This window comes from Stigmatopora nigra, chromosome 2, assembly GCF_051989575.1.
Source record: "Stigmatopora nigra isolate UIUO_SnigA chromosome 2, RoL_Snig_1.1, whole genome shotgun sequence".
Taxonomy (NCBI): domain Eukaryota; kingdom Metazoa; phylum Chordata; class Actinopteri; order Syngnathiformes; family Syngnathidae; genus Stigmatopora; species Stigmatopora nigra.
Genome location: NC_135509.1, coordinates 5814129 through 5839865, shown reverse-complemented (window position 1 = coordinate 5839865; position 25737 = coordinate 5814129). Strand labels below are relative to the sequence as shown.

At 36.5% G+C, this 25737-nt stretch overlaps 3 protein-coding genes and 1 long non-coding RNA gene across 6 annotated transcripts; 3 read left to right on the top strand and 1 right to left on the bottom strand.

The window, feature by feature from the left end:
* The first annotated feature begins 38 nt into the window (after nt 1-38).
* On the top strand, nt 39-3546 carry emc7b (ER membrane protein complex subunit 7b). The gene is made up of 5 exons (XM_077710422.1): nt 39-377; nt 927-1046; nt 1123-1261; nt 1411-1491; nt 1864-3546. The coding sequence occupies exons 1-5, from the start codon at nt 145-147 to the stop codon at nt 2011-2013; spliced, it is 723 nt and encodes a 240-aa protein (XP_077566548.1). The 5' UTR covers nt 39-144; the 3' UTR covers nt 2014-3546.
* On the bottom strand, nt 2753-14028 carry chrm5b (cholinergic receptor, muscarinic 5b). 2 transcript variants are annotated; one of them, XM_077710419.1, is made up of 2 exons: nt 13871-14028; nt 2753-5552 (listed from the first exon to the last, which is right to left on the bottom strand). In XM_077710419.1, the coding sequence occupies exon 2, from the start codon at nt 5535-5537 to the stop codon at nt 3987-3989; it is 1551 nt and encodes a 516-aa protein (XP_077566545.1). In that variant the 5' UTR covers nt 5538-5552; nt 13871-14028; the 3' UTR covers nt 2753-3986. The 2 variants fall into 2 exon arrangements, with proteins under 2 accessions (XP_077566545.1, XP_077566544.1); XM_077710418.1 differs by lacking the exon at nt 13871-14028 and adding an exon at nt 13298-13468.
* aven (apoptosis, caspase activation inhibitor) lies at nt 6018-22500 on the top strand. Of its 2 annotated transcripts, XM_077710421.1 has the most exons (7): nt 6018-6271; nt 8249-8417; nt 20421-20491; nt 20809-20904; nt 21340-21637; nt 22003-22157; nt 22304-22500. In XM_077710421.1, the coding sequence occupies exons 1-6, from the start codon at nt 6086-6088 to the stop codon at nt 22125-22127; spliced, it is 945 nt and encodes a 314-aa protein (XP_077566547.1). In that variant the 5' UTR covers nt 6018-6085; the 3' UTR covers nt 22128-22157; nt 22304-22500. The 2 variants fall into 2 exon arrangements, with proteins under 2 accessions (XP_077566547.1, XP_077566546.1); XM_077710420.1 differs by having other exon boundaries at nt 22003-22500.
* Nucleotides 22501-22877: 377 nt separating this feature from the next.
* LOC144188714 (uncharacterized) lies at nt 22878-24888 on the top strand. Its single transcript, XR_013324946.1, has 2 exons — nt 22878-23232; nt 24802-24888. It is a non-coding gene; the product is annotated as an uncharacterized LOC144188714 (long non-coding RNA).
* Nucleotides 24889-25737: the final 849 nt, after the last annotated feature.

The window sequence follows — 25737 nt, the reverse complement described above, 5'->3', positions numbered from 1 at the left end:
TATTGCTCCTCTAAAGTTTAGCAATAAAGGTTTCTAATTTGAAAACGTCATTTTCGCTGCGCCTGCTGATGTGCAGTCTTCCTCGGATTCGACATTAGCGCACTTGCATCTTTAAGTGGTTACTGTTTCATATTAAATCAGAATATGTCTAAAATTGAAAAAATGCCACTCTTGTGGCTTTTTGTCCAGACTGTGCTTGTCCTCGCGTCATGTTTCACCGATATGGAAACTGGGCCTGGTGCAGGTGTATCGACGCAAAATACCGGTGATCGGTTTAAAATTGAGGGAAGGGCGATCGTTCCGGGGGTTAAAACACAAGAATGGGTTTCCACGGCACGAGTTCTCGTAGACGGTGAAGACTACGTGGGTTTTCTGAGGTAAGAAATGTTCATTTCATCATCTTGCGAACGAGTAAACCCAACAGACTAACATTAGCATACCAGCTATTTAACAGGGACTTTACCTTTCCTAATTCCACACAAAATCATATTGTTGAACTAGTCCTGTCAACCCTGACCATCGTATATCAAAATAGTATGTGGATTAGGATATGTTATACCTGGGAAACGACTTAATAATAATTTGAAACATGTAGAGTCGACGTCAGGCCTAGGAAGAATGTCATAATGGCTAATGCTATCATAATAAACTAAGATCAGAGTCGTTTTTTTCTGTTAATTGTTTTCATGATATTTAAGAAATACTGTTGGTGCAAATCAAGAGAATAAATGCAGAAAAACACCCAATGTTTATTTTTGTCATCTTATACTGATCGAAGCTACCTTTACATTTATTGTTGTGTTTTTGTATTCTGGCGCCTCCCACTTCTGAGGACAGCACTGCATAAAATGCTTTGAAATAAATATGAGAAATGCTGTTGTTAGACGTTAATAACTGGTTTTTGTCTGCGTTTTTCTCCCCTGCAGAACTGATGGCAGTTTTGCAGTAAATGATGTCCCCTCTGGTTCCTATGTTGTCGAAATTGTCACCCCTGGATACAGATTTGAGCCAGTGCGTGTTGATATTACATCCAAGGGGAAAATGAGGTAAGTGCGTTCGACTGAACCCTTATTTAAATTAATTTAAAATGTACTGCCTTCAAGTTATTATTTTTTTAAACAGATCTCGCCTTGTAAACTACATCAAGACTTCAGAAGTCATCCGTCAGCCGTATCCCCTCCAAGTACGGGCGAGTGGAATTCACAGCTACTTCATGAAAAGGGAAACCTGGGGCTGGACTGATTTCCTAATGAACCCAATGGTAACATATGAAATCAGAGTTATCAATTAGGTGTTGTTACACACTCCTGTTTATGCATTTTATTTTTTTTTTACATTATATGTTGTGCTTTTTAACAGCAAGAATTGAAGTTGTGCAGGATTTAAAATCTCTTATGTTTCTTTTTTTAGGTCATGATGATGGTTCTGCCATTGCTTATCATTGTTTTACTCCCCAAAGTGGTCAACACTAATGATCCAGAAATGAGAAAGGTAAGACTGTTGAAAGGAAGGAGCAGTAGGTTGTTAGTAATAGTCCTGCTTTTATTAAATTTAATGTGCAACAATAATGCTCAGTGAGCCATAGGGACTTCTGTACTGTGCAGCAAATATATCACTTATATGTGCAATTATTTTGACTGTAGTTTGATCTTCAACAAATTATACTAGAACACAAAAAATATTTTATTGTTCATCCCCAACTGAGCACAGAACTCTGAGATTTGACTATTTGTCCCCTCAAAGTCAGTCAATAATGAACCAAAAATTTAGCTACTCAATTTACAGCCTGGTTTGATGACATGTTGCTGATTTGCCTTTTTTTTTACAGTAAGTAATTATCAGTTTTCCTGCTTTACGTTATAGGAAATGGAGCAATCCATGAACATGCTTAACCCCAACCCTGAGCTCCCAGATGTGTCTGAGCTCATGACCAAGCTCTTCTCCGGGTCCAAGGCATCCAGCAAGGCAGGTAGCAGCAGCAAAGGAACCAGGCCAGCTGTTAAGAGGAGGTAATGCATGTACCTCATTTGCCTGAAAAAGCACGTCAAGTCATGGATGCAGAATTTTAAGTGACTCCTTATTTCTACTGTCACGGGTCATATTGTACAGTTCTCTTGCTGAACAGATTCAAACTATTTAGAGCCTACAGAGTCATGTTTTGTTCAGAAAGTTCTATCAGAAATCCTCTTAAAAGCAGTTTTTTTTCTTTCTGCCAGCATGTGATTGTAATCCTTATGAGACTTTTCTGTGCTAATCCTTTGGTGTGCTTTGCTGCTAATTCCACTACCTAAAATACAGTTTCTATAAATATTGAGAGATTTTTTTTTCAGTAATAATACTGTGAATGAGGGGTATTTGAATAAATGGTAGGACTGATTTTAAGATATTATTTAAAAGCTTGGATAAATAAATAACACCATTATATGAAAATTTTAAATGTTTTGCAGTTTTTGTGTTTAAGAAAACAGACTGGTGGTGGTCAAGATATTTTCCCCTAAAATCCTAACTATACTTTTCCTTTCTTGAAGTTATACTAAGTTATTTCTGCACTGTTGTGCAATCTAAGTTACACACAATGACTGCTGTAGTTGTGGCTATCAATTTAGTAAACTTGGAAAAATGTATACCTACAGTCATTGGCTTTTTTTGTTACACCTTATTTTAAAAATTGGATTTCAATACTTTGGCAGTGTCATTTTTTTTTCTTCTCCCTCATTTCGCAATGTTTACTTTAGATTTTTTTGACAAATCATTACTTGTAAAATATTTTTTGCTGGCTAATAGGTTTAGATATCAAGAGTGAGGTCATGTGAAAGCAGGTAAAAATAACTGTCATTTTGTATTTCACGCTTTATATTGTTACATAGACTCACTGAACTATGCAGACAGTTAGGCCTACTACAGATTCAATAACAAAAGGTCATTTTACTACCTTTGAGCAGAACAGAAGGCACATAGTTTGACTCTACCGTATCAAATGGTATAGCAGTGCAAATATTTTTGTCTTAGCATCAAAAATTAATCAGAAAAAAACTGCGAGCTAGGAGTTACAAACACTGTACTGCACTTTTTTTTTCTTTTACCAGTAATAGTTGTCTAGGCAAGAGTTTAACACCTGGCTTTTATAATATTTTTCTGTATTTTAATACAGCTATTTAAAGCAAAACCTTTAACATTCTTTAGGTAAAATAACTGAAAATAACGCTGAACAAGAGTTTAGCCCTTTGAACAAAATGCAATGCAATCACTAATTTAAAAAAAATAAAAGGAAACAATACTGATCACATCAACAAACTTTGACTCATAAAATAATTCATTTTTAAATTTCAAGCTTACATTTTGTCACTTATTTACTTTGTGCATGTGTTGCGTGTAAATATTATATATATTTACATGGAATTTCACATATAACAACATGCAAGTTCCAGAAGTTCATACACAAATATGTACAATATCAGCATAAGTTTGAATAAAAGCATATGTTGCCACGCAGTGACAAACAACTAGCTCAATACCTCACTATAAATAAAAATAAACTTGCTCCAATTTCATTCTTACTGTGCTTTTTTGTAATATAACTAGAACATCTTAATTCATATTTATAGTTGTAGTTTTGTCACCATATATTTCACTCCTCAAAAAATAAATTGCATGCATCACTGCATGCTGACCACCCAACATACTACAGTATATCTGAAATATCACCAAAACCACATAAGCGTCTATTACAGTATGATACTGAAGGGGTGAGGGAAGATCTAGAGGGCCCAGTTTCTTTTCCTAGTGCCCAAAATTCCTTTGCAGCGTCCCTGTTGACAGGCATCCATAGTGCACTCGTTGACATTGTCAAGTGACCAATGAGGTGAGTTTGGGGTCAGTGTCCCCACTAAATTCCACATTAATGTCAACCAGACCGCCATGCAGTCTATCGTGATAGGCTACAGCCCATGTCTTGTAAAAAGGTGGCAAAATCCCTTAACTAACCATTAAGTCATTTTATTGTTGATGTTGGCGTTCTGCCCACACCAGGAAAACTTGTCTTCACCTCTTTTTCTCTTCCACTGGCAGAGAAGAAGCATGCGGAAAGTCTTCTGGAATGTCTTGTTGCACAAGGCGTAGCACATGGGGTTGACGGTGCTGTTTACGTAACATAGCCAGTAGCCCAGGTGCCATAAGGACGTCGGGATGCACGTGGCACAGAAAGTGGAAATCAGCACCATGATGTTGTAAGGAGTCCACGTGAGGATGAATGCCAGAAGAATGGCGCTGAGGGTCTGGGCCGCCTTCTTCTCCTTTACCAGAACCATTCGTTTTCTCTTGGTGATCTGATGGTTCTTTAGGCCTGGGTCCATTGGTTTGGATGTAGTGGAGGAGGATGGTGAGGCGTTTTTATGCTCGGCTTCAGGAGGTCGAGGTGATTTCTGTGTCGGGCTGCCTTTCTTAATTTTGGAGCTAGGTGTGAATTTATATGAAATGCACTTTTTACTGCTCTCTTTTGAGGGGCTTGAAAAATACTGGTCTTCCGAATAATCTGCTACTTGGCCATTCTTATCATTTTGACCATGATCTCGCAAAGATCCTTGCGGGGTCTCGATGGAAATGTGATGCTCCTCCTCAGATGAGGAGTAGCTATTAAAAGAAGCGATTTGATCCGCTTTGACCCACACTTCGTCTGACCTAATGGTGGTTTTTGTAACATTACTTTGATTAGAGGAGGACCAAGAGGCCTGATTCCTTTCTCTTTTCTCTTTTGTGAAATGGAAGCAGGATCGAATAATATTTTTCTGAGGTTTAGCTCCCTCTGAGACATGTTCACTCGCGAGTCCTTGCAACTCTGCCAGATCTTTTGTTCGTCTCTGCGTCTCTTTGTAGATCCTACAGTAGAGAATTGTCATGACGGAGACTGGAATATAGAAAGCGGCAATTGCTGTCCCAAATGTGATCACTGGCTCTGTTAAAAACTGAATCTGGCATTGATCCTCGGATTCTTTTTCTTCTCCAACGATGTACTTCCAGCACAAAATTGGCGGTGCCCACAGGACAAACGATACCAACCATGCCAGACCTATCAAAAGCGCTGCCCTCTTGGGAGTCCTCTTGGCTCTGTAAGTCAGCGGCCTAGTAATGGAGAAATATCTGTCGAAGCTGATGACAAGTAAATTCATAACTGAAGCGTTGCTGGCTACGTAGTCCACGGCGAGCCAGAGATCACATGCGAGACTCCCCAAAGGCCAGTAGCCCACCAGAATATAAGTAGTGTACAGATTCATGGAGAGCACTCCTATGATGAGGTCAGCAAAAGCCAGACTCAACAGGTAGTAGTTGTTGACTGTTTTAAGTTGACTGTTCACTTTGAAGGATACCATGACTAAAATGTTACCGACAATCGTGATCAAGCTGACAATGGCAGAGACTGTTGCTATGGTGATAACTTCCCAAAGGCTATGTGGGGCAGACGTGATGTATGTTGTGTTGGCCAAACTACTGTTTGGAAGATAGACATCCATGATGGTTTGCTCTTTGCCCAGCTTGTTCATGGAGAAGACATTGTCCTGAAAAACAAAGGAAAAGACAAGGCACAAAGATAAAGATAAACATAAACAATGTTTTGTAAAACGGCCCGGTGGTCGAGTGGTTCGCACATCGGCCTCACAGTTCTGTGTCCGTGGGTTTGACCCCGGGTCGGTCTCCCTGTGGAGTTTGCACGTCCTCCCTGGGCCTTTGTGAGTTTTCCCCAGGTGTTGTGGTTTCATCCCACATCCCAAAAATATGCAGGATCTATGGTGTGCCCATGGTTAGCTGGGATAGGCTCCGGCCCCCCCTGCGACCCTTGTGAGGATGAATGAATATTTAATTTTAAAAATGCGAAATTTTAATTTATTTGTTGCTGTAACTAATCAAATGATAAATTCCCAACTATTCCTCACATTCCTAGTTAAATAATTGCGAATTAATACTACCTTAAATAAAACCCAGAACCACATTTGAACTATGTGTTTTCTAGGGATATTTTTTAATGTAACACCGAAGTCAATGTTTTGGTTCTGCGCTTAAAGCCGTCCGGTGGTCTTAGGGGGTCTAAGTCATGGAAGGCAGGCAGGTCAGAGGCAGAGGCGGTTGGAAACGAGGTGGCCATGGTGGAAACGACGGCGATAAGTCTGGTGGTGATCACAGAGGACGAGGTAGGGGAGGACACTACCGCGGCCGTGTAAAAAAAGACCACGGCCGTGGTCGTCTTCCAGACGCACGTGCATCGGAATTCCAACACCGGGTAAGTAACTTGTTATGTTGTTTTAGTGTTTATTGATCCAGATTTTTAATTTATTTTCCATGCACTTGCATTGTTACAAGGGCCAGTCATATATCAACTTGGTTAACAATAGATCTGCAACAATTTTGAATTGCAAAATTCAAAAATAAATCTGAACTCCTCTTTTCATCACAAGGTCCCTGCTGGATGCAGGTGACATCCTTGGTGGTCAGCCAATCACAGGGCACAAGAAAGCAGCCAACTATGCACGCTCACACTCATACCTAAGAGCAATTTTAGTGTTCAACCAGGCAACCATGCATGTTTTTGGTATGTGGGAGGAAATCGGTGGGGGTCGGTGAATGCACATATGAAACTGGTTTGTTCAGCAACTCCAACAAGTTTAAGAACCACTGGCCTATAGCTAGACTGCATCAGTGCATGACCTTTTATTTGACCTCTCATTAACTACAGTGCAGTTCCTAACCGTTGCAAATAACATTTCTGACAACTTGCATTGTAATTAGTGCTATCCTGCGGTTTAATGTTAAATTAAACCCATCCTGTGTCGTTATTTATTTATCCTCTTTTGGGTCACAGGGCACACATTGAGACAAAATTCAGATTTTTCCCCTTTATTTTAATTGCTGTGCACCTAAAATGAAATCACCATATGGTTATTTATTATGTGGCATGACTGTAATACAGCAGACCTTGTCAGTTTGTGTACCTAGTTTGATTAAAGCTAAATAACCAAACACTTGGAACATGCACACATCTGATCATTCAGCACTTGAACAGCGACCGTAGGCGTTCTTTGCTATGAAATGACACTAGACTAGAGGAGTACGCCTTCATTTTAACTGGTTGTCCCTGTTGACTGAGTCCCCCTGTTGTTGTAACACCAGAATCAGAAAAGAAACAATAGGGGCCCAGTGATTGCAATCATAGAAATATCCTTTGTGATATAGGGGCTCTGTGATTGCAATCATAAAAATCCCCTCTTGTGGCATCTATTTACAACCCTTTGTGTTCTGTTATTACTGTTATTATTATTATTATTATTATTATTTTGTGGGGGTCTACATGATCAATTCTTTGTACCAGGAAGAAAAAAATCATTAGAAATAATGCACTGGTTTTGAATTTAAAAAAAAAAGTTTAATAAAGGGATGAAAATTATTAAACACAGCTAATCATACTTGCAGTCCTAAATCTTCTGAATATTACATTTTAGGTTTCATCCTAGATCAAGTGAACCAATTGCATTAGGAGTGATATTTACACTATTTAAAACACAATGTTGATTGTAAAGTTCAATGGATCTAATCAAATCGCTCTCCTCCTGCTCTATGGCCAGAGGAGGGCAGTGTCCAACCATTGTTAATTTAAAAAAACAAAATAAAAAATGGTCACAAAACTAATTACTACTGTAATACTGAAGTTATGATCATCTCATTTCCATATATTCACAAATGTACTTTATGTTTAAATGTGTTCAGTTAACCACAAAGCTTTTACTTGTGGATCAAAACTGAATGCAATGATGTAGAACTAGAACATTTCAATATTTTACTCAGATAATAACATAGATAAGTAAAAAAAAAAATCCCCTCTTCTTACACCAGTCTTCCAAATTTTGGGAATCGGGGAGAAAGGTCCTTTTTTTCCCTTTTATTTTAAAGTACAGGCCTTTTACCTTGTCACAGACTTTATCCTCCTGCTCAACATTGGGGGAATTGGTGATTCTCCCTCTAGCCATCTGGGATTTTGAGAGACACTGCTGATCTGGGAAGATCTTTTAAATACTTAATCATGTTGCCAACAGACCTAATTAGTAGTGAATGATATTTTATTTCTTTGTTATTGATGCAGATAAACTTTGGGTGGGTGTTCTAACTAGGCATCACTAGTGGGTGTAAAAAAGAAAAAAATAAATCAAGCACTTTGGAGCATATGGTGTATTAAATTTACTTTTGAATGTTTTGTTTCTATCAGAAGCAAGTTGACGAGGATGACTTTCATGAAGAAAATCAAAATAGAATTTTCTCCAGGCGGAAACTGCAGTCGAATTGGGACCGTTATGAAGACTCAGAGAAGCAGGAAACCCCTGAGGACATGCCCACAATCAGAGGAACTGATTACAATGTGCTCCTGGGTTCTGCAGGTGAGATTTGGTTGGTATTATTTTGCAATCTAAACCAATGCAATGTTAGTCACAAAATACATATTAATATTTTAACTATGATTTCAAATTCGGATGAAAAGATTTATGGGTTGTGTGTTTCACTATTCAGTTTTTTTTTGTTAGACTTTCCTTCTCTGGATAGAAAAATTGAAATACTCTGTGTCAAATATTCCACTAAGTCTGACTTCTCTTGTCTGAGGTTGTCTCAGTAATTCCAATTAGTGGAAAGAAAATGCCTGTTGTCTTCAGAGACCATTTTAATTGCCTCGTACAGTCACTACTGCCAGATAACAAAGAACATACTTATCGTTTGCTTCGTTTTAATCATAGCAGTTAGTTTTGTAAGGTCAGAAGTATATATGCTGGTAATAATATTGCGATACAAATATATTATGGAAAAAACGGATTGACATTTTTAATAGTTGCAATTCTCACACTGATTTCCCTATTTCAGAACAAAATTTAAAGTATTGTTAAAACACATCGTGTTTCAATTCAAATCCTTTTAGTTTGTGTTCTGGGCTAAACAGCTGAGAATATTCATAATATATATGGCCCTGCCTTATGATAATTTTATTTGTTATCTGGGTAATGAATAAGATTGACATGTAGGATTTACACTGAAATATTTTTCCTTTCCTTTAATAGCGATGCCATCAGTCTGTTTTTGTTGCATTGTCGCTGTGACCTACACTTTTGTAGATAAGCAAGGGTTGTATTCTTAAATTGATTGTGAATCAAATACTGATGAACCAAATCATGCTCATAGTCTCATTGTGTTAATTAAAACATTTAACACAAAAGCATGAACCACGGTAAGTGATTGTTCCTACTTTAATGATCTGTATTAGATGTAAGACAGCCTTGGACATGTATGCATGCATGGCCATGTATAAGCTGCTAATTTGATTACTGTTAAGTGTGCATTTTAATTGGCTTCTGGTCGGTGTCGTTTCCTCTTCTTTTTAAGTTAGTTTCCTATTGAACAATCAATTCAGGACAACTGCTAAGCATACCATCGATGAACTTAAATCAAATTTCACCCCATGTATATGCATGTTAATTTCATCTACGGAAATGTAACAAACTGGTACTTGTTGTTGTCACATCTAATATGTTGAGTGAATGTAATATCAAACGGAATTACTGTTTTTGTTTCTCGGTAGGGCCTGGACAATTGACATTTCTGAGTCAGTGACTTTTACCATTAGCCCTGAGGAGGCAATTCAGCCATGGCTTGCATTAAGTGTGAGCTTTTTTTGGTACATTTTTAAGTCTTGCTCTATTTGTATCATTTGGAGCGTTGCAATGATGCGGCTTGTGCAGTTCACTATGTGTTTTATTTTGCCCACATTGTCAGATTCGTCATACTCTACACAACAAGAGGCCAATGCTCTCTAGAGGATACTTAATTGCGCGTAGGAGGCAATGTTTTTCTAGCCAATTAAGGTAGTCCAGAAATCAGGAGCAGCATCAAAACGTCCTTTTGTAGCTTTTGAATAATACAAAACACAGATGACCCATCATGTTTTGCATTTGAGTTGTAGAAAAGGTGGAGAGATTGCTTTGGGTTTTTTTTTTTTTCACACAGTGCAAGGCATCAGGCGACTGTTCTCGCTTATGTTTTTACATGTTTAGATTTTTTGTCATCCAGGCTACAGGTGGCTCAGACCAGTATTTTGCAACCTTTGCCTTCTATCTAATTGCACTGTAGGTGCTTTACCTACAATGTTGTGGAGGTGTTGAACGTGGGGGAAACAAATTTAAAGTATTTTGTTACAGTAAATAGATGTATACAAAAATGTCACTGTTCATACACCTTTAAAAGGATGAACATTTGCAGGAATGCTGCTTGAGAATATGTTTTTTTCCAGTTTACGTCTATAATATTAATGTTATTGATGATATACAAAAAATAGTTTCATTTCTTTTTCACTTTTAGTTGTGGCTTGTGACTAATCAATGAAAGGCACACAATTTACAACTCGCCCCAATACAAATTTGGTTCATAACACTGATATCAACAGAATACAACTGAAATCAGTGTAGTTTTAACTCGGGTCGCCTGTCTCTCCAGATGAACTTCCAATGAATTCACATATTAGTGTTAACATTTAATATGTCAAATTATGGCTTAGTCCCAAAAGTCTCACGGAATTCATGCTATTTAACAGTTTATATGACACATTTAAATGTTTGAAAATGATCTACCATACAGCCCTATGCAACTGGTCTTGCTAATCATAACTCATGTTGAAGGGTATTTTACTATACTCAAGAGCAAGTTTGGGATTTTTTAAAAAAAACTAGACCCTGGGGAAGGTAAAATGAAGAGAAGCTTGGTTAGCCGGGTTCTGACATTAATCTTTTCTGAGTGGTGGTCTAATCAGTTCACCATGTGTCAAGTTGTGGTGGCACTCTCGGAACCAAAATCGTATTAAGATCTGGAATTTGTTGAACCTGTCCTGGACTAAGGTAACGCCTCTAGCAATTAGATTAGACACATTGGTATGGATATAACTTAAAAAAAATGAAATTAAAAGTTTCAAATCACTTCAGAAGCTTTCGCCCTCACATATGCTTCTAACTGTCAACCTAAAATGTTCAAGGGAGTTATATAATCTGTATTTATATAACCTTGTATTGCAGCTTTTGTTTGGAATGATATTTGAACTCTACGTTCCTTCAATTGAGAGTTAAGTACGTGAATTTGAACTGTTAAAGAACTCAGTGTGAATAAACAAACTTAATATTGCCTTTTACTGTGGGCATTCTCTATTTTGTGGTCCTTGTAAGAATTGGAAATGTTTTTATAAACAATATTTGAAGGCCTTTGGACTTAATGTTTTGATGCACCATAGATACATTTTCTAAAATCTAGTAGTATTGGTACTTTCTGAGCCAGAACTCAACATATTTTTGTCATTGAACTGTGATTTGTGAACTCTGCTTTCACCCAATTCAATGCAAAAGGCTGCCGTAAAACATTTTCATTGCTTCCTGAGGCTATTATCAAGGAAACCACATTGATGGTTTTGGTACTTGAAATATTTCAAGACCTTTGTCTTTCAAATAGATTTGTGTGGAAAATTGCCGTTGCCCAAAGAAGCAATCGTGAACCAAAGTAGCCATGCAGGAATTGCTTTAAGCACATTATTCAGAGGACTTAATGCTGTCAACTGTTTTATAACCTAGAGGCATATTTTTTTTTAACCTCATCAAGTGTCCGGCCTATCGTTGTTGGAGGTTGATTGCGCCGTTGCCATGGGAAATTCAACAGTTGCCATCCCCTTGTTCGAAGTGTCTCATGCCTATATGAGTCGGAGGATTGACTAAGGTAGTTATTTACATTCAAATGTTGTCATCTATCCACACACATTAGCACAAGGATCCATCCTACTCCCCCGCAGCTGAAGTTAAGTGAGGCCTCTAATGGACACCTATCAAGTCTCAATCATAATGAGACTAAAGGAAATTTCATTAGTGTATCTGTGATTCATCTAAATAGATACATTTCCTAACTGACATTAACTGACATGAATAGCGCCAGTTAAGCCTTAATTTATGTTCCATTGTTGTTGTAGATACTTGATTGGTTGACGATGTAATGCCCCATCGACACACCTTTGGTGGAAAAAAAGGTATTGTAGTTGCTAGTTTGGTGACTTTTGCTCCTTCTGTTGATGATACTGAAGCCAATAGAAGGAGGCGTGATGCTAAAAACAGCAGAGTTGATGATAGACACTTCAAATATCATCCTACGGAATAGTCTACAGTGGTTATCTTTTAACATTACCTAGTTCACCTAAGTGCAGCAATGTGTACTGTTCAGTATTCTGTTTTTCTATGCCATATAATCAGGACCCGAATGAATATATCATCCACAAATGTCCAGATATGTATGATTTACAAAATAATACTTTGTTGTGGTTGCACCAGTGTGCGCAGCTTCTCAAAAGTGGGTTTGTGATTGTGTTCAGGATTCCTATTAATTTTGTAACTATTCTAAAGCACCTGCAGTCAACATTTTGGTGATATATCCCCGACTTACAATGATCTGAAGATCAACAGCAAATGATGGATCAAATTCTTCAAAAAAATCAATCTTTGCAAGACATTACATTTCTCATCTAAACACAGCAAAGAAAACCACCAGCAATTGGAAAGAATAATGCAAATGAAAGGGTTAGAGGCACCTGACATCACCCACAAAGGAGCTGCAGGAACATCTACTAAAAAGCTCAAACTATATCCTACATGTGGCAGCCATATCTATCTTTTTAGATGTCTAGGCCACACATTTGAGAGGCAATATCCCTTCAATAAAACTATGATAACAAAGACAAAATATTTTAACCCCATAAAGCCAGATGTATCCTTTTTCCTGACAATTTCTTTGAAAACACAATATTCAGCTCTATCTTAAATACACCTGCCTATATTACCACATTCACACTGTGAATTGTAAAGCTTTGGATTTTTTAAATATTTCAAATCTAATTGTCTCCATCCTTTGTATTATACCTTCCGCTCCAAATAGATACACACTCCACTGCTACACATGTATTACCTCAAAATAATGATCAAATCTATAGCAATTCTAAAAATGAAGTTACCATTTCTAAATAGAATATACAAAATATAGGACTTTGAGTTACATTCTTTACCACTCTACCAGCTGATAAGACTCATCCCATTTTTTTTTTTACATTTTACAACACCACTTGTTCATTTAATAATATCAATGATAGAATATTTGAATAGCTAATCCATTTTTACCGGACAGTCAAATGTGTTGAAGGTGTTCATGTGTTTAATTTCCTGTCATAATACCCACTTCAAACAGAATACATACTCACCGCTTGCGGCTTTGTCGGCGGAATACAATCCTCCAGCATTAAATGGGCGCCAGGCCAATTCTTTGATATTGCTGATTTTTTTTTGTTTTGTTCTTTTTTCCCCCCTCACTTGGCAGAGTTTCTGACTCCCTATGGCTCTTTGCCTTTCCCGCTGTAGTGCTTTAATTCCCTCTCTGAGCATTTGCTTCACACCTTCCCTCACTGGCGCATTAGTCCCCCCCACCCCTCTCCCTCCAGCTCTCTCTTGGTGACTTTGTTCATCCCTGCTCGTCTCTCCAACGAGGTGAAAAACACACTTGTGAAATACCGGTTGGTCAACTAGACATTGCACATGCTCACCAGTTGCTATGGTGGTTCAATATCGTGCCATAACATGCTGAATAGTCCACTATTTCTAGGAAAAGATGCAACAGCTGTTTTCTGCAGTCCACATCGATACTGTCAAACCTTTTCCTCATAAACACATGATTTAAATGTCTTTGGTAATGTGAAACAAACGATGAAGACTAAATATCAATGTCTTTTTTCTTTTGAGAAGACCAAGAAATATTTGTAAAATAGGTAATTACTTACCTGGGAAAGTTTTGTCCAAAGTTTTACTCCATTGTCAGTCCTCAATGTTGCCACTATGGCATTTGGTCACATGCCAGCATATTTTCGAACACTCGTGTCCCCTACTCAAAATTGCTGATTCTCTACTATTGGAGTCGAAGCCCACGTGTCTCATAGACTCATCCTTTACCAGGGTACTGAGCAACATGGAAGAGGATGGAGGAAAAGGTGAGAGTAGAAGGAGTAGAGCGTAGCACATAGGGGAGGAGTCTTAGGATGAGTGAGTGTGGGTGTTTGACAATTTGCTTAAACATGTGTATACCCTATGTTCATTAGGTATTTGTTTCCCAAACACACTGGTGTGCCATGAGCGATGGATGGTCAGGTGTGCAGCAAGAATTCTTAAATTTTAATATTCCGAGAGATAAATCTTAATGTAACAAGATTAAAATCGAACTCCTGTGAGATTCATATTGACATAGGACGAACATTACATTATATGACGTGTGTAGACGTCCATTTTTGGTGATTTTTAGGTCAATGTAAACATCTTTTGGAAGATTTTGGAATAGTTTTTGGGGTTTATATGATTCCGGTTGATCAAACTTTGATGAGAAGGACTTGTGATTGTTTATATAGGCGATATAGTTTTAAATTAGAAGAACCGGTGGTGCACCTTGAAATTTTTTTATGTAAAAATTGTACTGCAACAGGTTGGAAAACACTGCATTAGGGGACATTTTGAATACTTAAGTTTGTTATTTAATCTACGCTGATGGACTTGATTACTAGATTATTACATTATATGATGGTATAAGTTTGGAATAACTTATTTTCCCAATATTTGAAAGGTTTCTATAATTGTTTACCTAAAAATCATCTAGATATTATCGTGCAAATCTGACTTTTTTATATTGCAAACAGCGTGTAAATGCCTGGTAAGTGTATATTTTCAATATGTGTGTTATGATAGAGTTTCATCCCATTTTTTGTCTTTTTTTCTTCTTTTAGTCACATCACAGTTAGATAACCTCCTGCTGTCTGGTTAATGGGTCCTCATGCTGAGGTGAAAAATTCATGCCCAGAATTAGAAGCAGTGTTAATAGCTGTCTCATCTTTTAACGTGGCTCCTTATTTGCTGCTCTCAAACGTCTTTAAATATACATGTCTTTTTGTGGATTTTGAATTGTTGCAATAACTATGAGGCAACGGGCTAATCTGAAAATAAGTCCAAGCCTTCTGTTTATTTATTACTGACTCTAATTCGGAAACTAGACTGATTTAACACAAGCTACCAGTGTAGTTTTGGAGAGAGTAGCACTGATTGGCTCACGGAGTATGGTATATATGGTGTGCTTTCCTTGGGTACCAGATGCAGAAGCATTATGGGATACAATGCCATTCTTGTTACAGATGCACAAGAAGCAATTCGTCATAATCTTAATGGAAAATGCTATTGACACTTAGAAAGACAAAAAAATCAAAAGAAATAAGTTTTTTAGCCAGCCTTGAACATAATTTGGGTATTTAAGGTAAAAAAAAAAAAAAAAACTCTGTTTTAGTATCTCACTGGAAAAAGTTCAATATTTACTTAGTTTTTGTCACAGCAGTATTTTTGCATTTTATTTTTCTAAATTACAAGCCAATTCTTTCATAGTGCATATTCAAAAGAGGAAAATGTGTCCTTCAACAATAGGATTCCTTTCCCTCAATTAGAGATAATTGTGAAATCCTACCTGTTGCTACCTGCTTGAAATGATCTTTTTTCCACCTGCTAAAAATCAATGTGACCATCAAATATGATACACTGTGCTCGGCAATCACAATTGAGTGCTTTGGTAGTTCGTGGAGATGCCAGTAAAACGTGGCCTCCCGATTGATTTATTGAGTAGAGTTTCTGATTGTGAGGCAACATTGCTGCTAATTTGACAGCTGGAGATTACACACTTGAGGCATTTACTTTCTTTACAGCAGACAAATTATTGTCAAGCATGGTTAATATTCAACTATGTAAGTCATAAATCCTAATACCATTGTCATATTTTTTCATTTAAATCATTATTTAGTATTAGTTTCATATTTATTATTATCTTTTGTTTGAATTAATGGTACTGGTTATTAGAAACCGTAATTTTTTTATGGTTTTATGCGTGATTGTAAGGTGTAAAATCAGAACTAATTAGTAGAATGGGTACATTTTATGGTAAAATTACATATTTATAGTGATGTGATTGAAGTGTAGTCATACATTTGTGAATTTTAAATCAGTTGTTATTCAATCAGATCTTTTTTGTTAGTTTGGTTTTAGAATATTGCCTCTTAATGTTGGATAATTGTCTATGGGAGTATCATTACTTAAGGATTTTAATGATGAAGCCCTCATTTGTTACAAATCATCCTAAAACAAAATAGCATTCTCATATGATGTCTCATTGCCCTTGCTTTAAAAAAATTGTATCTAGGCCTTGTGGTACTTTGTTGCACATTGAAGGCAAAGTACCAAGTCATTATTTAGCTGCCAGTGGGTGCATTGTTCTTATCCTTTTACTTTGAGTGTAAGATGAAACACTAATAATCTGTTGTCCCTTTCCTTTTACAAGCATGTTCTTTCCCAGTTTAAATATCCATTGTCATGATTCACAACTTCATTCTTCTGTATGTGCCACCCCCATTTCCCCCCTACTATTATCTTTACTTATGATTAATGTGTTGGAAAATTAGAAACCAAGTCCAACTGACATTGAATGAAAGGCAGTGTACACATTGGAATGGCAACCACAAGCCCTTTTTGCCAGGCTCATGTCAGCTAAATATAATATAAATTGTCTGCACATTTACACCTAAATTCTTTTTTTGGATTGGACAAGCCAACTAGAGAACCTTGCGAAAAGCTTCTTTTTTTTTATTTTTACTTTCTCCGCCTTAAACCTGTGCATATTTTATATTATATTATGTTGTGTAAAGCTTGTTTTGTAAATAAAGGTTAAAAAGAAAATCTAAAGTAGCACATGGTGCAACATTCAATTAGGCTTGCAGGGATCATCTGAATTCTTTCATCCCTTCCTCTAAAAGCCGACACACTAATAAAACACATGCCTAATGAGAATGAAGCCTCAAGTGAATTGAGGTTCCTCAGATATGACTGACATAAACACAATCACTATTAACAATGAAAAGTAAATAGCTTCAGCTCTCTTTATTTCCCTTCCTGGTTTACTCAAGACTTTAATTGCAATTAGCACAAGAAGTGATTTATCAATGTGTACAGGGTTTTTTGCTACATGTCTTGTTGGTCTAATTGGTTGAGTTAAAAAAAGTGTGACAGGGAGTACTGTGAAAAGTACTATGACAGCAAGGTTTTTACTTGTATTTAGAGAAATATGTTGGACGTTTGACATGATGGTCATAACATTTGTTTGGTTTTATGTTCCTATGAAATTGAAAGGAAGGGATAATTTGGTTCAAACTTTGTTTAAAAGCAGTCAGTTCAAATTTTGGTTAGACATAAGTATTGTTCAATTTTTAATCAAGATTGAGCAAAAGTGTAGTACTAGTTCCTTTTTTCCAAACTTTTTGACTTGGATTTCATTGACTTGCTCCTTCTGGGCCATTGTTTTTTTTTTTTTTGTTTAACTTTAACAAAAGATTCTTGTTGCCATGGCTATATCGATGCCTACCTGAGTTGATTTTTTCTTTGAATTAGTTTTGGGATGTCAAAAGTCTTAGATAACATAGGAGGGAGGTTGTGCTGAAGAAAAAAGAATACAAAGGAGGAAGTGGATCAAAATTTGGGGATGAAAAGATAGTGAAGCTGAAGAATCGAAGAGTAAACATGAATGCTTAGTGTTGCTGAGTTATTTTATTTTTGATTTTCATCCAGCCACAGATTTCCCATTTGCCATGTTACTCAATCCAGTTAAAATTTGTTTCATAATATTCTAAAAACAAGAGAAATGAGTGCCTTTACCTTGGAGACTTGCATGCTGTGTCTCTATGAATGGCGTTAATGGGATTTCAGTGAGACAATTCTTATGTTTCAATCACTTTATCGACTGTCTTAGAAAAGAGATGGTGAGTTTTGATTGCCTTCATGGAAGGTTTAGTGCTGATATTTCTGACTAACCTTGAGTATCTCTGCAATTACTTATTTTTTTAAATATTTTTTTCCTATTACACTTTGTGCAGTTAGAAAATGTTCGTACTGTCCAAAAATGTTTGTGACCACTTAAAATTGGAAATGCAGTGCCACTTTATTGCTTGGACTATTCATCTGTCATTGTGACAAAATATGAACTACCTACTGTGAGGAAATGTTTTATAAATTAAACATTTATATGAATTCACAATGAATCAAAGAAATATTAGGCATTTTGATCAGGTGCATCTTAGCAGAGAGTATTATTTAAAAATTTGACACCCCAAAAACAATATTTTTCTGCTTTGAAAAAGGCAGTTAAACATAAAAAAATGGCCAATGTTTCCAAGAAAAGTAGGAAAACTGCTGTGAAATATGAAATATAGATTTTTTTTTACATCAAGAATATGTTGTATGGTTCTACTATGCCTTTTCCAAAGTATCTCTAGTGTTTATTTTCTTGCTCTTATCTGGACTCTTAAGTTTTTTTTGTAATTTTCAACCTGCAGTGCACCAATCAATGGCTGTAAAATGATTTCATCCCCCTGTCACGCAAAGCTGACATCCTTCAGCCTTTGTAACCTTGAAAATGGTTCTTTTCACAGGTCATTTTTTTTCTCTCTGCCAAAACCCTAAAGCTCTCCCGCAGCCTCTCCTTTTTGACCTCGTCACTCCCTGTTCAGAAAATCAGTCGAGGACAACTGCAGATGGTCCCGAGAGCCACACATGAAAGCAGCACGCATGCAATATTTGGCACGCCGGGAAGGCTGTGACCGACGACTGCCTTCTTGTCTGCTCTCCAGCTGAGCCTCCATCTGCGATTGTCAGGGTGACTCGTGTCCACTTGTGGGCTTTCCATCCACCAAGTTTTAATTGTATATACATTTAAAAAGAATACAGTATTGATAAACATGAATGGAAACACCACAAAATTGGCAAAAAAATCAGGAAAAACTGCTTCATCCTTTGATTACATATTGATAAAAGAAACATATTATTTATTTATAGACAGTGGTTCTGTTATGATGACCCAGGTTGACAAACTTGATCGTTTATTGGTCCACAAAACCTCGCCTAAAACACATACAATCTGATTATTATAACTTGCTTTTTGTGAGTTTTGGAAATGAACACAATTGTAGAACAGGCTTTTTTTCATCATATGCAGTGTAGCAAGGCTTCTTTGGTGATTAGGGCTGATGTTTATTGGTCAATTTATCAGTCTTCGTTCCCTGCAGGCTGTTGACGTTATGGAACATGAGCCGTGTCTAGATATAGTTAATAGTTGATGAGTGCTTTTATGTCTGAGGGGCAAAAAAACAATAGGGTTCGATTTTTGTTGTGTTAAATCTCAGAGGAGAACTTACACAACATGGTCGCGGTTCAAAGAATGGTGTTTTTGTCATTTTATTTGTTTTGGGGAACCGACATACACGGCAAGTATTTGGACTCGGTGGGCTAATACCTTTTATGTGCCTTAGGGCAGAGGTTGGGAACCTTTTTGACAAAGAGGGCCATAAACGATTCATATTTTCAAACATTATTCCTTGAGAGCCATACTCCGAATTTAAAAGTAAAAATACATGAAAATGTGAGCATTTATTATATAGATAAATAGATATATTTTAGGAAATAGATCTGTTTTTTAATTATGTTAAATCATTAAAGTGGAAAACTGAAGATTTTTTTAGGGGGATTCAAATGTGTATTTATTTATTCAAAAAGGGGAAAAACAGGAAATATTCCCTATACATTTAGAATCCTCATTAGAATTTTATCAAGGCTTCTTGATGCTAATATACACCCAAAAAAAACTGAAAGTTGAACTTGATCCATTCTGGGCTTGGACCCAGATCAGTCATAACTGTCCGGTTTGTTTGGGATGAAAACTCTTGGAATTTTCCTATATGTCTATTGGTTCGTTCTCTTGATATTTCCCATTTTCCCTGGCAACTGTTTATTGAACATCAAAATACATAGTCTGCTTGGGTGTGAAGATCAGTGCAATTATAAACAGGAGCTTTGAAGAGCCCTTCAGACCCCGACGGTCAGCACCTGTTCTTGTTTCACAGTCCTTATGGGTGACGCTTTGCGGCATTGCCCATTTGCACATAATTTGCCCTTAGTGCTAAAAAAAAAATGATGTTAACAATTTGGGTCTGTTGGATGAACGTGCTTCTGCACTTTTCCAAATGATTGACAACAACACCTCAGTGCTTCTGAGAGCCCTCGGTGGGTTTGTTTTGGAATCGAAATGGTGTCACAGAATCTTGCATGTTTACAAAATCCCGTCCAAAAGGGTGCATAAACTACACAGATTATTGTGAATGAAGTAGGAAATCAAAGATGTTTGACGGTGCAGAGTTTGAGTGAATCATTTTAACCTATGTTTGACTCAACTGTGAAATCAAATGCTTTTTTTCCTCTTGTTCTCAGGAGATTCCTTCACTCAATTCCGCTTTTCCGAAGAGAGAGACTGGGACAAGGAAACATTTCCATCTAGTCAGGTAAATCTATATGTTGCTTAAGTTGTTTTGCGCCATTGATTTCGCTAAATTCCATCATATGGTACATACTGCACTTTTTTAAAAATATCTGCATCCATTTTCATGCTACAGTGATGCAGACCTTCTTTTCTAACAGAATTGGGACTGGTAACAAAACATTTTTAGACATTATTTTATTATTACATTGAGAAAGCAATTATCATGATTTTTCAACATTATGGACAAAAACAGTGACTCAATTAGAATCACTTTTTTTCCAATTTGAAATGTTCTTGGCTAAACTGTGATATATAGTTGACTTTTTATTCTTCTTCAAGATGTCGACTCTGTTTGTGGACCTCCCAGCATTGGCCCTGAGCCTTGAACAAGTGCCTGTTCATCAGAGACTCAACTTGGAAGCTGAACTAGTTGAGGTAGCATGTAAAAACAAACATACAGCACACAAGAGCATTCAACATCATTATTTGCTTCCTCTTGAGAATATTAAACATTGTGCAGAATTAATGACATTGGGCAACAGACACTCACTCTGATAGTAAACATTTTATGAGTAGACAAAAAAATCTATAGAAATAAATAATTTGGACTGAGGGATTACTCTCAGATGAAGTCTGATCTTCCTAACACACTGGATTGTAAAGGTTAAATGATTAAGAAGTACTACTGCCGTGTCAAAAACATTTAAAATGCCTCAAATAACAAAAACAATATACTAATTCATCTTGATTTGTTGTTCTATGTAAACAAGCTCAGTGGAATGCACACGCTGGACATGTATCTGAAATGTAAAGAAGTAATTTTGAGAAAATATGAAGGCTATGACTTATTGTTTTTCTAATTGTACGTAGATTTCAACGCCAGTGAACCTGCCCCTAACGACTGTGGTCCCCAAACAAGAGATGCCCTCATTCACCTCTCTGTCAGAATCTTCCAAAGTACCCAGCACCCCTCCTAATATCGCCAAGACGTTAAGCCGCGCCGCCAGCACTGACTTCCAGCCTCCCTCGAGTGCCGTAAGCCCCTCGGCGGACGACGTGGATGAAGAGCTGGACCAGCTGCTCACTTTAGCGAAACCACTGCGTCCTTTCTCAAGAGGCCAGTCTGTCAACAATGAGGAGGAGCAGGAGGACGCTGGCATGCTGAAAAGTTAGCACTGTTTATGTATAATGTGATCAGGCCTCAATGCTGATGTGCTTTTGCATTTTTGCAGCTATTTATAGTTACTGTTGACTTAAATGTTTTTAATTGGAAAGTATATTATCAAACTCGGTTCATTGGATACAAGTTAATTTGCTATACAATTCAGGTTTTTCCTGTTTATCTTTTGATACTCTTGTGGTTTAATTTCATGATCAAATTAGTGGCATCATCTTTGTTTGTTTCTGAGTCATAGAATTTAGTACTTGAACTCTGTGCTAAGCAACTATCAATTATTCTGATTGCTACTTTTTTTAAACATCCACTACATGACAAAAAAAAGTTTTACCTGAGTTCTTTTTGTTCACATCCAGAGTTTGACTCAGCGACAGAAGTGCCCATAAAAGACAAGCTAGAAGAACCCAATGAGCTTGCTTCCACCAAGAAGGAAATGACTGAGGAGGACCTGGAGGATTGGTTGGACAGCATGATCTCTTGACCACCACGTGGATAATGGCAATGACCAGAGGTACAAACAATAAACACGGTGGAGACCACTGATGGTTGCAGGGTACATCCTACAAGATGTTGAATCCAATAGCCGCTATGTTTTCATTGACACGTATTGAAGCGTGTACTCCTAGTTCGCTTCAGGATCACACAAATGTTTTACAGAACTGCCGATAATGTGGTGATTTTGCCCCTCCAAAGTGTCATTTGCCAGCTGCCCTGGAGTGAATGTGTAGATTGTTTTCTTCAGTGGTGGACCATCAGGGCCAGCAAGACCTTCTCTGATGGCCTAAAAAATATCTGAATCACAGACTGATGTGAATTATATATTTTTTTCTCTGAATACTTATTAAATGATTCCAAATTGTCTGTCAGCTTCCTTTCATTGTTCTTCCCCTGGTTGCGCTGCTTCCATATTCATTCATCCATCTTCCATAAGTCCATCCTCAAAAGGGTTGCGGGGGTGCTGGAGCCTCATCCAACTGTCGTCGGGCAAAAGGTAGACTACACCCTTGACTGGTTGCCCGTTAGTCTTTGGGCACACAGATAGAAAAACAACCATCTACACTCCCAATCATTTTATTTAAAAAGGGAAAAATACAGATGTATTATATACTACATTTATAATCTTCATTTGAATTTGATCCGAAAACAGAAAGTCGACAATCATGATTTACTTTCTCGGGCCGCACAAAATGATGCGGCGGGCCATATATGGCCCCCGCCCCCTACTTTGATACCACTGCTGAATACAATACAATGAGATATTCTTTGCGTGTCAAATTTCAAACTTTTAATGGAGTCAGATGGCTTGGAGTAATTGTGAGTTGACGTAAAATAATAAGTCAAATGTTACTCAATATTCTTTGAAATTGGTTTACTAATATGTACTGTTTTATAGCATCAGGACCACCAAACTCACGTCTTTTCTACGTCATCTTTAAAACAGCCAATGAGTTTGGAGGACCATCTTTTCCACTTTCAATGTGGTTACGCCCATTTTCGACGCAGCTGAGATAATTACGCGCATGCGCAGTAATCTTTCCTTTCGGAAGACCTTTCCCACGCTGATGGCCGCCATGCACGCCAACGAGGTAAGGAATAAAGCATTTTACTGGTTTAAATGCCTTTTTATCACGCCATCGGGAGATTTTTATGCAATCAATTTGAGCCCAAAACGCCAACTAATGTCTTCGTTTAATCTAGGTTTAACACACCGTCGACAATTTAAGTTTGAGCTTCTTTTCCAGACCGGCTGTGTGCCCTATGTTACTAGTTAGCAGTTGCATTAGTGTTAGCGACACGATTTGACTTTAAAAGTATGTTGTCCGTTTTCTCTCCATTATCGAGTCGTGTAGCAAGACTTTACATTTATTCAAACAACGCCGATACATAAACCGACTTGGTTGCTGTTGTCTTGTATGTAATGATAGTTTTCGTTGTGACTACCAAACACCCTTCTCCGATTTGTAATTGTTCTGTTTTTTTTTTTTTAAAAAAGATCACATTCAAAACTGTTAAGCCAACTTTCTCCTAGTTGTTAACCTCAGTCTGTATATTTAATCGCCTTTATGGTGAAGGGAAAATAGCACTTAACATTCACTAACTTATTTTCATTCTTTATCTTGATTGTTAAATTTCTTGTAAAATTTCTCTATCCTGTAATTATTTGGCAACCTCCAAATCTTAAGCACTCGCTAACTTATTTTCATTCTTTATCTTGATCATTAAATTTCTTGTAAGATTTCCCTATCCTGTAATTATTTGGCAAGTTCCAAATACTTAACACTCACTAACTTATTTTCATTCTTTATCTTGATTGTTAAATTTCACGTAGGATTTCTCCATCCTGTAATTATTTGGCAACCTCCAAATACTTAGCACTCACTAACTTCTTTTCATTCTTTATCTTGATTGTTTATTAAATGTATTGTAAAGTTTCTCTATCCTGTAATTATTTGGCAACTTCTAAATACTTAGCACTCACTAATGTATTTTCATTCTTTATCTTGATTATTAAATTTATTGTAATATTTCTCCTGTAATTATTTGGCAACCTCCAAATACTTAGCACTCGCTAACTTATTTTCATTCTTTATCTTAATTAAATTTCTTGTAAGATTTCTCTATTCTGTAATTATTTGGCAAGTTCCAAATACTTAGCACTCACTAACTTATTTTCATTCTTTATCTTGATGGTTTATTAAATTTCTTGAAAGATTTCTATATCTTGTAATTATTTGGCAACCTCCAAATCTTTAGCACTCACTAACTTATTTTCATTCTTTATCCTGATGGTTTATTAAATTTCTTGTAATATTTCTCTATCCTGTAATTATTTGGCAACCTCCAAATACTTAACACTCTCTAACTTTTTTCATTCTTTATCTTGATGGTTTATTAAATTTCTTGTAAGATTTCTCTATCCTGTAATTATTTGGCAACCTCCAAATACTTGGCACTCACTAACGTATTTTCATTCTTTATCTTGATTGTTTATTAAATTTCCCTGTAAGATTTCTCTATCCTGTAATTATTTGGCAACCTCTAAATACCTTGGTTAAATCAAGTTTTCCTTAAGCATCAAGAAAAAAAACTAAGCCCATCTGTTGAATCTCCAGTTTCTAAATATTCTAACTTTTGTCTCTTTTTTTTGCACACAGGCCCGAGGGATCTTCCATGCAAGTTGCCCACTTGAAGATGTCTCTGTACTTCTGAAAATCCAAATTAAATAAAAACCTAAATAATAATGATGTTTAACTGGCTATTCATTTCCACTGCTTTTTGACTAAATCTTTAAGGTAAGAAGGATCTCTGTTAATGTTGGAGCAGGAATTCCAAGTATATATTCCAAATTTTTACAATTCTGTTTCTGCAGCTTTTATTTTCAGTGTTTATTACCCTAACTTTTTTCCTAATTTCATTTTCCAAGTATATATACCCCCAACTTTTTTCCCTAAGTGTATGGACCCCATTGTATATAAATAATTTCAAGTTTCTAATGGCCAAGCCTTTATTTCAAATTTTATTTTCTAAATGTTTTCATTCCCTTTGCTCTTCCTAAGTGTTCATTCTCCAGTTTTTTTCTACATATTTATTCCCCCTTTTTTGCCTGTTTTTTCCCCCTTCTCAATTTTTTTGCCTCTGTTTATTCCCCCCCTTTTTTTACTAAGTGTTTTTCTTAAAATAATTTTGCCTAAATGTTTTTGCCAGTTAATTCCCCCAGTTTTTTTGTTTTCAATTTTTATGCCTCTTAATTCCCCCAGATATATTTGCCTAAGTGTTTACTCCACTAGTTTTTTTTTTTAATTTGCCTAATTTTTTTGCTAATTTTTTTACTAAGTATTTATCCCATTTTTTTTTTGTTAATTTTTTTACTAAGTGTTTATCCCATTTTTTTTGTTAATTTTTTTACTAAGTGTTTATCCCATTTTTTTTACTAAATGTTTATCCCATTTTTTTTTGTTAATTTTTTTACTAAGTGTTTATTTCCCCAGTTTTTTTTTTTACTGTGTTTTTTATTTTTCTAAGTGTTTGCTTTTTTTATTTTTTTCTAAGTGTTTTTTCCAAATTTAAAATGTTTACTTGTAAATAAAATA

Coding starts and splice junctions, on each gene's coding strand:
- emc7b (XM_077710422.1), top strand. CDS start 145: ATGTCTAAAATTGAAAAAATGCCACTCTTGTGGCTTTTTGTCCAGACT. Junction 1,262..1,410: donor ATTTCCTAATGAACCCAATG/GTAACATATGAA, acceptor TTCTTTTTTTAG/GTCATGATGATGGTTCTGCC. Junction 1,492..1,863: donor ATGATCCAGAAATGAGAAAG/GTAAGACTGTTG, acceptor TTTACGTTATAG/GAAATGGAGCAATCCATGAA.
- aven (XM_077710421.1), top strand. CDS start 6,086: ATGGAAGGCAGGCAGGTCAGAGGCAGAGGCGGTTGGAAACGAGGTGGC. Junction 6,272..8,248: donor CATCGGAATTCCAACACCGG/GTAAGTAACTTG, acceptor TGTTTCTATCAG/AAGCAAGTTGACGAGGATGA. Junction 21,638..22,002: donor GGACGCTGGCATGCTGAAAA/GTTAGCACTGTT, acceptor GTTCACATCCAG/AGTTTGACTCAGCGACAGAA.
- chrm5b (XM_077710418.1), bottom strand. CDS start 13,336: ATGCTGGAGGATTGTATTCCGCCGACAAAGCCGCAAGCG. Junction 5,553..13,297: donor CGCCGACAAAGCCGCAAGCG/GTGAGTATGTAT, acceptor TTTGTTTTTCAG/GACAATGTCTTCTCCATGAA.